The 14,251-nt window shown below is 38.3% G+C and overlaps 1 protein-coding gene across 2 annotated transcripts in view; it reads right to left on the bottom strand.

The window, feature by feature from the left end:
• Positions 1-14,251, bottom strand: part of EML5 (EMAP like 5) — a 168,413-nt gene that overhangs the window by 107,202 nt on the left and 46,960 nt on the right. For both annotated transcript variants that reach the window (XM_055538847.1, XM_055538848.1), the window contains exons 7-8: positions 12,933-13,134; positions 108-245 (exon numbers count right to left, since the gene is read on the bottom strand). In XM_055538847.1, the coding sequence (XP_055394822.1) occupies positions 108-245; positions 12,933-13,134 (340 nt within the window). The remainder of the gene's footprint in view (positions 1-107; positions 246-12,932; positions 13,135-14,251) is intronic.

Genomic DNA, 14,251 nt, shown 5'->3' on the forward strand with positions numbered 1-14,251 from the left:
GAAAAATATATTAATAAGGGAGAGAGAAAAGTGGGTAAATGTAACTATTACAGACTCTATCTCACTTAACAGAAACTTGCTGTTTCTATTTCTTCCCTAACACATACCTTACTCTAAGTACAGTGAACGAGCCATCCTTCATTCCAAGGGCAAGATGGATCCCATCTACATTTACAGCTGCACAACGAATTGGTTCTTCCATATTACACCTTGCTATTAGTGCATGATCAACCAGGCTCCATATTCTGTAATATTTAATTAAAATAAAAGAGTAGTTAGCTAATGTATGCTTTAAAATGTTAGAATATATGAAAAAATGTTGGTTAAAATAATAATTTCATTTTAAGGAAGAAAGATAAATCTAGGTTTATAACTGTATGCTCTGTGGCAAAGAATTCTTATCTACAAAACTAGAAATACTGTTAATGCTTAATATGACAAGTGTTAAAAGAATCCTTTATTTTTAAGACAATGTAATGACATTAATTTTTTCTAATCAGTTATTTTAGATAGATGATTTCTACCCTGATAAAAGGGGACATATATATATAGGTAGATAGATAGATATAGTATAGATATATAGATATATATAGTATACTGACATATGTATATACCATATTTATAATCTTTTAACTTAAGAGTGACACTTCAGATTATGCAAATTCAGTCTTTTCCAGACTCTAATGTTAAAAAACTGCAACAAGTAGTAAAAAATACCCATTGTTTGAAAGTTAAGAATTATACTTCCAAATAACCTGAACAAAGACCAAAATTACCAATGAAATTTAGTAACATTTTGAATTAAATTATAACAAACTTTTACAGATTATATCTCACTTCTAGTGATTGGTCTGTTCAAGTTGTTTCTTCTTGACTCAATTATCACAGTTATGCCACTAGAAATCTATCCATTTCTTCTATGTTGTCCAGTTTGTTGGCATATAACTGTTCATAGTATACTGTAACAACTTTTTTTTTTGTATTTCTGTGGTATCAGTTATTTTTTCCTCTTTTTCATTTCTTATTTTGTTTGGTTGGGTCCTTTCTCTTTTCTTCTTGGTGAGTCTGACCAGAGGTTTGTCAATTTGTTCATCTTTTCAAAATATCAGCTCTTGGTTTTATTGATCCTTTCTCTTAAAAAATATTCTCTATTTTATTTATTTCCTATTTGGTCTTTATTGTTTCCTTCCTTCTGCTTACTCTGGGTTTTGCTTGTTCTTTTCTTTCTAATTCTTTTAGGTGGTAGGTTAGGTTGCTTGAAGTTTTTCTTGTTTCTGGAGGAAGGCCTCTATCACTATACATCTCCCTACCAAAACTGTTTCTGCTACATCTGTAGATTTGTAAAGTTGTATTTTCACTTTTGCATGTGTCTAGCTAACTCTATGATTTCTTCTTTGATTTCATCATCAACCCATCTATTTTTTAATAGCATGCTATTTAGTCTCGGGATCTACCAGCCTGGGGCTGCCCTGCTGGCTCGCTCAGCTGATAAAGAATCCTCCTGCGATGCGGGAGACCTGGGTTCGATCCCTGGGTTGGGAAGATCCCCTGGAGAAGGGAAAGGCTACCCACTCCAGTATTCTGGCCTGGAGAACTAACTCCATGGACCGTAGAGTCCATGGGGTCATAAAGAGTCAGACACGACTGAACGACTTTCACTCACTCACGCTATTTAGTCTCCAAGTGGTTGTTCTTTTCCAGTTTTTTGTTCTATGGCTTATTCTCAGTTTTATACTGTTGCGGTCAGAAAGGATGCTTGAAATAATTTCTATTATCTTAAAATTGCTAAGGCTTGTTTTTTGACCTAGTATGTGATCCATCCCAGACAATGTTTCAAGTGCAATTGGAATGAAAGGGTATTCCAGCCTTTTTTTTTTTTTCCTTAACTGGATATCAATTAAGTTCAACTGATCTATTGTGTAATTTAGAACTTCTGTTGCCTTAGTAGTTTTTTGTCTGGATGATCTGTCCACTGATGTCAGTGGAGTGTTAAAGCCTACTATTATTGTATTACTGTAAATGTCTCCCTTCATGTCTGTATTTGTTCTATATATTTAGATGTTTCTATATTGGGTACTAGTGGTAAAGAACCCACCTATCAATGCAGGAGACATAAGAGATGTGGGTTCTATTTCTAGGTTGGGAGAATCCCCTGGAGGAGGGCATGGCAACCCACTCCAGTGTTCTTGCGTGGAGAAATGCCATGGACAGAGGAGCCTGGCAGGTTACAGTCCATAGGGTTGCAAAGGGTCAGACACATTTGAAGCTTACCACACATGCACACATGCACATGTTGGGTACGTATATGCTAACAAGTGTAAGATTCTCCTCTTATATTGATTTATTAGTATATGGTGTCCTTCTTTTTCTTTATGGCCTTTGTTTTAAAGTTTATTTTGTCTGATATGAGTATTGCTATTCCCACTTTCTTGCTGTTTCCAATTTGCATGAAATATCTTTTCCCTTCCCTTCACATTTTTCACTCTGTGTGTTTTTTGCCCTGAAGTGAGTCTTCTGTAGGCAGTATATTGGAGATTCTTTTTTTTAAAATCCAATCTGCCACTCTGTCTTTTAACCAGAGTATTTAGTCCACTGACATTATGCAAAAATACGGAATGCTGGCTGGATGAAGCACAAGCTGGAATCAAGATTGCCGGGAGAAATAACAATAACCTCAGATATGCAGATGATACCACCCTTGTAGTGGAAAGTGAAGAACTAAATAGCCTCTTGATGAAAGTAAAAGAGGAGAGTAAAAAAGTTGGCTTAAAATTCAACAGTCAAAAAACGAAGATCATGGTATCCAGTCCCAAAACTTCATGGCAAATAGATGGGGAAACAATGGAAACAGTGAGAGACTTTATTTTGGGGGGCTCCAAAAGCACTGCAGATGGTGACTACAACCATGAAATTAAAAGATGCTTGCCCCTTGGAAGAAAAGTTATGACCAACCTAGATAGCATGTTAAAAAACAGAGACATCACTTTGCCGACAAAGGTCCATCTAGTCAAAGCTATGGTTTATCCAGTGGTCATGTATGGATGTGAGAGTTGGACTACAAAGAAAACTGAGCACTGAAGAATGGATGCTTCTGAACTGTGGTGTTGGAGAAGACTCTTGAGAGTCCCTTGGACTGCAAGGAGATCCAACCAGTCCATCCTAAAGGAAATCAGTCCTGAATACTCACTGGAAGGACTGATGCTGAAGCTCCAATATTTTGGCCACCTGATGTAAAGAACTAACTGCTTAGAAAAGACCCTGATGCTGGGAAAGACTGAAGGCTGGAGAAGGGATGAGATGGTTGGATGGCATCACTGACCCGATGGACATGAGTTTGAGCAAGCTCTGGGAGTTGGTGATGGACAGGGAGGCCTGGCGTGCTGCAGTCCATGGAGTCACAAAGAGTCAGACACGACTGAACTGAACTGACATTAAAAGTAATTATTGATAAGTATGTACTTATTGCCATTTTAATAAATTTTCCAGTGATTTATGCAGTTCTTCATTTCTTCCCTTTTTGTTTTTCCTTTTGTGGCTTTATGATTTTCTTTTGTAGTACCTTGAGTTCCTTTCTCTTTGGTTTTTATGAACCTACTGTATATTTTTGACTTTTCATTACCATAGAGTTCAAGTATATTAACCCATAACTATATCAGCATTATTCAAGTTTAAACACATTCTATAAGATTTACATTTTTATAACTCCCTCTCCAACATTTTGAGATTTTGATATCTGATGTCTTATTTTACATCTTCATACTTATCCTTTTACTGTTTATTAAAATCATAATCACTTCTACAATTTTTTTTGCACACTTCTACAATTTTTAAACTGTTTTTAAATTTATATGTGGTTTATTTAAGTGACCTTCAATCCTTACTATATATTTGCCTTTCTTATTGTGATTTTTCCCTTTCATACAGATTCTTGATTCTTTTCTGTTTACAGAATATCCTTCAATATTTCTTTCAGGATAGGTGCAGTACTGCCCAAGTCTTCTTTGTCTTAAAAATTCTTTCTCTCTCCTATTCTAAATGATAATCTTGCTGGACAGAGTATCCTAGGTTGCAGGGTTTTTTTCCCTTTCAGGATTTTGAATACATGTCATTCCATTCTGGCCTGAAAAGTGTTCACAGAGAAATCAGCTGTTAGCTTTATGGAAGTTCCCTTGTAATGGACTCTTTTTTCTCTTGCTCTATCTAGACCCCTCTTTAACTTTTGTCATTTTAATTATGATATGTCTAGGTGTGGGTTTGTTTGAATTCATTTCATTTGGGACCCTCTGTTCTTCCTGTATCTGTATACCTGTTTCTTTCTTTAGGTTTGAGAAGTTTTTATCTCTAACATCTTCAAATACATTTTTTATCTCCTTCTCTCTCATTTCTCCTTCTGGAACTCCTATACGCATAGGCTGGCACATTTTTATTTATCCTATAGGTCTGATATATTGCTCTTTTTTTCATTTTGTCTTTCTGTCTGCTGTTCTGATTGAATGATGTCCATTACTCTTTCAGATCACTTCTTCATCCTTCTGTGTCATTTAGTCAGCTATTTGTTGCTTCTAGATTGCTTTTTGCGGAGAAGGCAACGGCACCCCACTCCAGTACTCTTGCCTGGAAAATCCCATGAATGGAGGAGCCTGGTAGGCTGCAGTCCATGGGGTCGCCAAGAGTCAGACATGACTGAGCAACTTCACTTTCACTTTTCACTTTCATGCCTTGGAGAAGGAAATGGCAACCCACTCCAGTGTTCTTGCCTGGAGAAATCCAGGGACGGGGAGCCTGGTGGGCTGCCATCTATGGGGTCGCCAAGAGTCAGACATGACTGAGTGACTTCACTTTCACTTTTCACTTTCATGCATTGGAGAAGGAAATGGCAACCCACTCCAGTGTTCTTGCCTGGAGAAATCCAGGGACGGGGAGCCTGGTGGGCTGCCGTCTATGGGGTTGCACAGAGTCGGACACGACTGAAGTGACTTAGCAGCAGCAGATTGCTTTTTGAGAAGGCACTGGCGACCCCCTCCAGTACTCTTGCCTGGAAACTCCCATGGACAGAGGAGCCTGGTGGGCTGCAGTCCATGGGGTTGCTAAGAGTCGGACACGACTGAGCAACTTCACTTTCACTTCTCACTTAATGCATTGGAGAAGGAAATGGCAACCCACTCCAGTGTTCTTGCCTGGACAATCCCAGAGATGGGGGAGCTTGGTGGGCTGCCGTCTATGGGGTTGCACAGAGTTGGACACGACTGACGTGACTTAGCAGCAGCAGCAGCAGATTGCTTTTTACCTCAGTAATTGACTTATCTATTTTCTGTGTTGTCTATTTTTGACTGGTTCATCTTTAGTTTTTAATTCCTTGTTACAGTGATCTGCATTCCTATCAATAATCTTTCCTAATTAATTTAGCATTTTTATTTCACCTTTTTGTACTTGGGGTCTGGTAGACTGGTGAGCTCTGTTTCATTATTTGTAATCTTTCAGGGAATTTCTCTTGTTCTTTTAATTGGGAGTGGTTCCTCTGCCTTTTCATTTTACTTAACTTTCTTTTTTAAATTTATTTTTAATTGGAGGGTAATTGCTTTACAGTACTGTGCTGGTTTCTGCTGTACAATGTGGATCAGTCATAACTATACATATATATCTCTCCTCCCCCTAGAGCCTCCCTCCCACTCTGTCTCTATAAATTTAGAAGAAACTGTTTTCTACTATAATCTTATAGAGCTGTTTTTAAGATGTTTTTATGTGTGAGTGTCCCTGTGTAGACTATGTGTGTCCAATGCCTTTGGTGTGAGGGTTGGCTTTGGTATGAATGCCAGTCACATCTTTTCCCAGGGTATGCTAGCCATTATCCCCTTGACAGGCAGGCAGAGGTGCTGGAGGATCTAAAGCCTGTTCAGGGAGTATAGCAGGACTTCCTCTCTGCTCCACGGCTACTGCCACTCTGTCAAGGACAAGACTGCCTTCTCAGCTGTTGCAGCAGAAGCCCTGATGATTGGGTTTGACAAGGCTCTGTTGCCCTTGACTATGTGCCCTGCCCCAAAGGAAGCGAGTGCTGAAGCGAGTGATGCTCGTGCACTCACAGAGGACCTACATGCAACCTGTGCAGGCGTCCATGGCTCTGTTTAGAAGCAGGCTGAGATTATATCCCTTCCTCTGTTATCTTCAGCCCAGATCTGTTACAAGGCTGCGGTGCGGAACAGGCTGAGGCTGGGCATCAGGGTGTTGTGGCTGCAGGAACTGAGGGGCTGCACTGCTGCCAGAGATCTGGGCTGCCTCAGTGGCAGTCTTTGCCCAGGATCTGTCTGCGCCAGGTCGAGCACGAATCTGCAGTGTGCAGTGGGTGGGACCAGGGAACACTGCTGGGAGGCCAACTGCTGCATGCTCCTGTGTGTGATGACAAGGGTCGCTACCACCCTGAGCCCCGTGGTCTGTCTCTGTGTCATTTCCCAGGGCCTGGTTGGCCTAAATCGTGTGCCAGGCTGTGGTGGAGTGAGCGGGGCCAGGACGTTCGCTCCGCTCAGACTGGAGAGTGTGGGTGTGGTAGCAGCCAACAGCACAAGGCTCTCTCCATCTTGGGTACTGGCAAGTCAACGTGTGCCCACTCCTTCAAAGCAGAGTCTAGACTTGAGGCCTCTGTCCCAATGGCTGTCCCAGAAAGCAAGGGGGCTTATCTCCTCTGCATTGGACCCTAGAACTGGTACGGCCAGATTGTGGCTCAGCCTGCTCGCTCTCCAGGGCTAGGTCCTCCCATGCAGACTGACTCCTTTCAAATCCCTCCCAGGGGTGCAGGTTCCAACCTGATACTTTCATTTCCATCCTACCAAGTCACATGAAGATCTTTCTTGCAGCTCTAGTTGTATAGGAGTTCTGCCAGTTTCCAATTAGTTTTCTGTGAGAATGCTTCCATATGTAGATATACTTTTGATGTATTTGTGGAGGGGAAGTGAGCACCACATCTTCCTACTGTGCATTCTTGATCCCCCTCATTTTTACATTTGTAAATGTTTGAAAAAAATTATCAAAGAATAACATTTTGAGTCATGAGAAAATTATATGAAATTCAAACTCAGATTCCAGTGTCTACAGATCAAGCTTTATGGGAACATAGCCACCCTGCTCTGTTTTCATACTGTCTGTGGCTGCCTTCACGCTGCAGAGGCAGGGTTGAATGCTTACAGAACAGAGGCAGATGGTGGCCCTCGTCAGCTCGTTCTGCTCCTTTGATACAAATTACACTGACACTATAATAACCTGACAGAATCTCAACTGCTGTGTGTATTGTCACATCAGGGCATTTTATTATTTTTTATTTCCAATACATACCCATCACATCATAACAAGGAAGAAAAAAGAGAAAACTGAATGAATGTTGTGTTTTAAGGCACAGTAGAGTGTGGATTACACAACTACTGAATTAGATGGTAAAGCACTATGTTTATTATTCAATGATATTATAGCTATCCTAAAAGAGTACAAAGGTACATTAACATTACCAGACTAAGCACTTATCATGATATTTTCAACTCACAGGAAAGCAATGGTCAGAAAAATTAGAAAATTTAAAATCTCATTGTAGCAGAATTTCTTTACACATTCAAAAATTAAAATGAGGTTTTACTTTAAAAAACCTACTGACAAAGTAAAAAAAAAAAACAAGTGGCTCATTTTTTTAGACAAGCAAAGAAAGTTGCTTATTGGTAATGGATTAACTAAATCATTTCGGATTGTTGCAACTGAAGAAATCTCTCCAGAAAAAATAAATTTGTTTAAGACAATTAGCCATTGGGTGAGAACAGTTGCTTACAGAGTTGACGGTTTGGGAATAACACCAACAGTTAATTAAAAACAAGGCAAATACTTTTTTAATTGGAGGCTAATTACTTTACAATATTGTATTGGTTTTGCCATACATCAACATGAATCCGCCATGGGTGTAAACGTGTTCCCACTCCTGAACCCCCCTCCCACCTCCCTCCCCATACCATCCCTCTGGGTCATCCCAATGCACCAGCCCCGAGCATCCTGTATCCTGTGTTGAACCTGGACTGGCGATTCATTTCTTATATGATATTATACATGTTTCAATGCCATTCTCCCAAATCGTACCCCCCCAACCCCAGAGTCCAAAAGACTGTTCTATACATCTGTGTCTCTTTTGCTGTCTCGCATACAGGGTTATCGTTACCATCTTTCTAAATTCCATATATATGTGTTAGTATACTGTATTGGTGTTTTTCTTTCTGGCTTACTTCACTCTGTATAACAGGCTCCAGTTTCACCCACCTCAAAAGAACTGATTCAAATGTATTCTTTTTAATGGCTGAGTAATACTCCATTGTGTGTATGTACCACAGCTTTCTTATCCATTCGTCTGCTGATGGACATCTAGGTTGCTTCCATGTCCTGGCTATTATAAACAGTGCTGCGATGAACATTGGAGTACATGTGTCTCTTTCAATTCTGGTTTCCTCGGTGTGTATGCCCAGCAGTGGGATTGCTGGGTCGTATGGCAGTTCTATTTCCAGTTTTTTAAGGAATCTCCACACTGTTCTCCATAGTGGCTGTACTACATTGCATTCCCACCAACAGTGTAAGAGGGTTCCCTTTTCTCCACATCCTCTCCAGCATTTATTGCTTGTAGACTTTTGGATCGCAGCCATTCTGACTGGCATGAAATGGTACCTCATTGTGGTTTTGATTTGCATTTCTCTGATAATGAGTGATGTTGAGCATCTTTTCATATGTTTGTTAGCCATCTGTATGTCTTCTTTGAAATGTCTATTTAGTTCTTTGGCCCATTTTTTGATTGGGTTGTTTATTTTTCTGGAATTGAGCTGTAGGAGCTGCTTGTATATTTTTGAGATTAGTTGTTTGTCAGTTGCTTCATTTGCTATTATTTTCTCCCATTCTGAAGGCTGTCTTTTCACCTTGTTTATAGTTTCTTTTGTTGTGCAGAAGCTTTCAATTTTAATTAGGTCCCATTTGTTTATTTTTGTTTTTATTTCCAATATTCTGGGAGGTGGGTCATAGAGGATCCTGCTGCGATTTATGTTGGAGAGTGTTTTGCCTATGTTCTCCTCTAAGAGTTTTATAGTTTCCCGTCTTATGTTTAGATCTTTAATCCATTTGGAGTTTATTTTTGTGTATGGTGTTAGAAAGTGATCTAGTTTCATTCTTTTACAAGTGGTTGACCAGTTTTCCCAGCACTACTTGTTAAAGAGATTGTCTTTTCTCCATTGTATATTCTTGCCTCCTCTGTCAAAGATCAGGTGTCCATAGGTGTGTGGGTTTATCTCTGGGCTTTCTATTTTGTTCCATTAGTCTATATTTCTGTCTTTGTGCCAGTACCATACTTGTCTTGATGACTGTGGCTTTGTAGTAGAGCCTGAAGTCAAGCAGGTTGATTCCTCCAGTTCCATTCTTCTTTCTCAAGATTGCTTTGGCTATTCAAGGTTTTTTGTATTTCCATACAAACTGTGAGATTATTTGTTCTAGCTCTGTAAAAAAATACCATTGGTAGCTTGATAGGGATTGCACTGAATCTATAGATTGCTTTGGGTAGTATATTCATTTTCACTATATTGATTCTTCCGATCCACGAACATGGTAAAAAAAAGGCAAATACTTTTGAGTGGTTTTCCTAGAGTCTTGATAAGTCAACAAACGTTATTGTTACTACTAAGTGGTTTATTTGAGGAGTCAATGCCAAGTTTGAAGTGATAAAGAATTAGCTTTTATGAATAGTTTGCATGGAATAACTACAGGCTAGAATATTTTCAAAGACACTAGTGAGAAAGCAGTCATCCAGCACAATGTCAAGTGGACTCAGACTGGGGTAAAAAATATGTAGGGGGGAATGGCTTATAGACAAATTATAAAGCCTATAAAAGTTAAGGTGTTTAAAGCCTTACGATTATTCACCATATTATTTCTTCACAATTTTGCACACATACACACACAATCTTGAATCATGTCTTTTAGAACCAATAATGTTAACAGTGAACTTCATTTTCTCCAGTGGATTTAACCATTGTTGGTTCTGAGTTTGTGTCAGGAACAGAAGCTAAAAATCCTGACTTGCCCTATAACACTTTCCAATTAAAACTTCCCCACTTTTGCTATTTGGGGAGATGCTAGTTTGGGAAAGATCCTGGTGTTCTTACGTGTTGCAGGTAGTAATACATCCTTTCTTCTCTTGATCTTTGGTTTGACTGTGTCTTTTGGTTTGGCACCCACCAAGAGGTGAACCCAGTTTTCAGGCAACACAATTACTTTTTAAAGGACCAGCTGCCCTTTTTATGAAAGCAGCCAGTACCAGCTGTCCTCCTAAAATGGAAGAAACTCCTAAGCAAATCATGTGAGTAAAGTGTAGCCCCACACCAAGTTTCCATGTGGATAGTGCTATGGCATCTTCTATCTACATAAAACCAAGTAGCACAAAGATAGTAAGTGGCATGATTGATTAACATACCACTTAAAATATCAGTAGTTACCTGGAAAGAATCAGGTTGCATCCCCATCTCACTTCTTACACTGAAGTAAATTTTACAAAGATTAGGAGTTAAACATAAAAAATAAACCCACTAATACACTAGAAGAATATACTAGAAAACTTTTTAACCTTAGGGAGGATTTCTCTATGCTAGAAAACTCAGAAGTCATAAAAGAAAATGTTGATAAATTCATATGCATAAAACAAAATAACAACAAAAACTTTTTCATGACAAAAGATCTAAGCATAATAAAGAAGCAAGTAACAAGGTGGTGAAAAGTATTTGCAACTTACATTCCAAAGGTTTAATATCCATAATATGTAAGGAGCTGCTAAAAACAAAGGAGAAAGATATCTACAATGCACAAAAAAATGGCAAGAAATGTGAATAGGCCATAGAAAGGATTCGATGGAACCAAGTATTTTTTACTTGTAAATATTAAAGAATTATACACTTTTCTGCTTTTCCTGTGCAAATTTTATCTAGGATAATCAAACAGTTAATGAGGAGAAATTCTTTTTATACAAACATGGTAGCTAAAAAATGAATAATGAATGAAAGAGTTAGAATACCACTACTTGAAACTCAATAACATAACAGATTTAGGTCACATATTCTCGACAGGGGTAATATTGCCCCTCAAAAGCTAAAAATTAGTTCTTAGGGGTGAAAATCTTAAATATTACAAGTAGTTTGTGGCTCTCTTAAGTGCCACAGTACAAACACATATATGTATATATACATACACACATTCATACTAATACATTCATACATACAATTTTTTGTGGTGCTAAAATTTCACAGGGAAGGAGTGCAATTAGGGGGAGCAACGTTTTAAGTCTCATTAGGAGAGCAACAATTTTTTAAAAGTTTGAGAAGTACTGATCTAGATAACAACCATCAATGGCTGCAAATATGGCAAAAAGGAGACTACATATTACCATCAAACAAGGATACACATTACTACCTAGGAAATATTCTAAGTGAAAATTCCTAACTGCATCTCATCAAACTCTAGATCTAACTATCAGTTTACAGAATACAGGGAAGAGGGAATGCATTAAAATATACTATAGGTATTCAAATCCAGAATGTGGAGAACTCTAAAGGGCAAATATTAGGTTTCCTCAACAAATAAACTGTAAAGAGAAAAATCAAAAAGGGAAGAAGGGAAGCTATAGAATAAAAAAGATTTAAAGGACATATTAACAATTGCAATAAATGGACCTTATTATAAGTCTAATTCTAAGAAGCAAAAAGGAATACAGTGATAACAGTATTGTGGTGGTGTTTAGAGTTATCTTTTAGAGATACAAATGGAAATATTAATACAGATGAAATGGGGACAAAAGATAGTATCAAAGTGGGAAAAGTATCTCAACCGATATCACCGATCAGTGCTTCTCAAACTTTAGTGTCTAGAAAATCCTAAATTGGTGGATTCCTTATACAAGGTCCTGTATAAGGCATGATAAATTTGCATTGCTTACTAGTTCCCTTGTAATGTTGATGCGGCTGGTCTAGGAATCACACTTTAAAAACCAGTCATAATGGTTAGGGTTTAGGAGGAATATAGAGAGCGCGGTTCATAATTTTTTGAGGCTTTTGTCAGCTGGACAAAGCCAAATTAAAAAAAAAAAAATTAAAAAAAAAAAACCAGTCATAGACAAAAGGCTAATTGCTGCTTGCATATATAGACAGGTATAGGATCCTATATTAACATAATTAGAAAAAGACCAATGAACTAAGAGAAAATATGCAAAGAGCTTGAACAAACAAGTCAAAGAAAAGGAAATATAAATGTCCTCTAAACATATGAAAACATACTCAAGATCCCTCAGTATGAGAGAAAAGCATATTTTAAAACATAACAAGGTATCATTTTTCACAGTTTGGGGTGATTAGTGCTGGCAAGAGTGTGGGAGAAAAGGCTCTGTCACATGTTGCTGACAGGTGTGTAAATTGTTATTGCCTCTGTGTAAGGCACTATTAAAATTTAAAATGCATGCATCTTTTGAACACTAATAAGAATTTATCACAGAAATATTCTTATTTACACATGGACTAAACAGCAAAGGTACAATGATATTCACTGCAAGCACTGCATTTAGAAGTACAAAACTGGAAGAACCTAAACTTCCACCAAATGATAGTTTAACTGAATAAACTATAGTACATAGGGGAATATTATATAGCTGTTAAAAGAGGAGGTAGTTCTGTATATTTTTATATGAAACAAACTCCAACTTAGGCTTTTAAGAGAAAAACCCAAATCTTATAAATAGTTGTTAATGCTATACACTGTTGGCATCTGTTATGTTCATTTGTTATATCAAAGCTGATAAAATTTAAAACTAAGGTTTTTTTTTTTTTTAAGTTTTTCTTCTGTTGCTCTAAGGACAAATTCCAGCCTATGCAATCACTCTGTGATTTGCTTACCTGACTGAACGGTCATCGCTTCCAGTCACGGCCAAAGGTTTAGTAGGATGGACAGCAAGTGCCCACAACTCGCCTTCACAATGCCCTTGCATAATTAGGAAAGGCTTGTTTCTTTCATGAACCACAATTTCAAAAATTTCGCCGTCCTGTGTTCCAACTAGAATGTGGTCTCCTCGCCAACACACACTCCTCACAGACAAACCTAGTCAAAATGGAATTGTACTTAAGATCAGTACTGTAATAACAGAATGCTAATCTGCCTAAACCCCTATTAATTTTTGTATCTTTTATACCTGAGGTGTAAGATGGAAGGAACACATTTTCTTCATTTATCCATACTGTTTTGTATGTGAAATATTTCTTTTTATATACCCAGTTTCTACCCATCCTTCAGGACATACACTCTTCTTCCTCATTAGTCAACATCAGTCATAGTCTGATCACTTCCTCAGTCAACGTCTTGTAACACAGTGCATGTCATCCACAGAGTAATTATTCAGGGGCTACCCTCATGTGCTTAGTCACTCAGTTGTGTTTGACTCTGCAGCCCAATGGGCTGTAGTGCGTCAGGCTCCTTTGTCCATGGGGATTCTCCAGGTAAGAATAATGCAGAAGGTTGCCATGCCCTCCTCCAGGGGATCTTCCCAATCCAGGTCTCCTACATTGCAGGTGGATTCTTTACCATTTGAGCCACTAGGGACGCTCATAACTACAACCACGCTTCTGCTGCTGGTGCTAAGTCGCTTCAGTCGTGTCCGACTCTGTGCAACCCCATAGACGGCAGCCCACCAGGCTCCCCTGTCCCTGGGATTCTCCAGGCAAGAACATTGGAGTGGGGTGCCATTGCCTTCTCAAACTACCACCATAGAATTGTTTTATTTTTCTCTTAGAATAATCTGATTTTTATGTGTCTATATTTCACCTCTTCAATGTGCTCATAAAATCATTAAGAAGAAAGATTTCTACTTTTTCTGTATACAATCCCTTTTGCAACCTCAGGAAAGCTGGTATTTCCCTCAGTTTCCTCATCTATATAGTATGGTCAGCAATGAGGTACTGTGTAACTTATAGTGTTATGAGAATCAAATAAGAAGAAGTGTCAAATTATTTTATAAACTTTACAGTACAAAAATGCTCAGCAAAACTCTTGAAAACAGTATAATAGCCAACATTTACTGGACGATCATTATGTACCAGACACTCTCCTAAAATTTTTACATATATTAGCTCATTTAATCCTCTGAGATATTTCTTTTTCTCATTTTACAGATGATGGTATGCAGCCCAAGGTCACATGTCTAATAAGTGACTAAAATATG

This window comes from Bubalus kerabau, chromosome 10, assembly GCF_029407905.1.
Source record: "Bubalus kerabau isolate K-KA32 ecotype Philippines breed swamp buffalo chromosome 10, PCC_UOA_SB_1v2, whole genome shotgun sequence".
Lineage (NCBI taxonomy): Eukaryota > Metazoa > Chordata > Mammalia > Artiodactyla > Bovidae > Bubalus > Bubalus kerabau.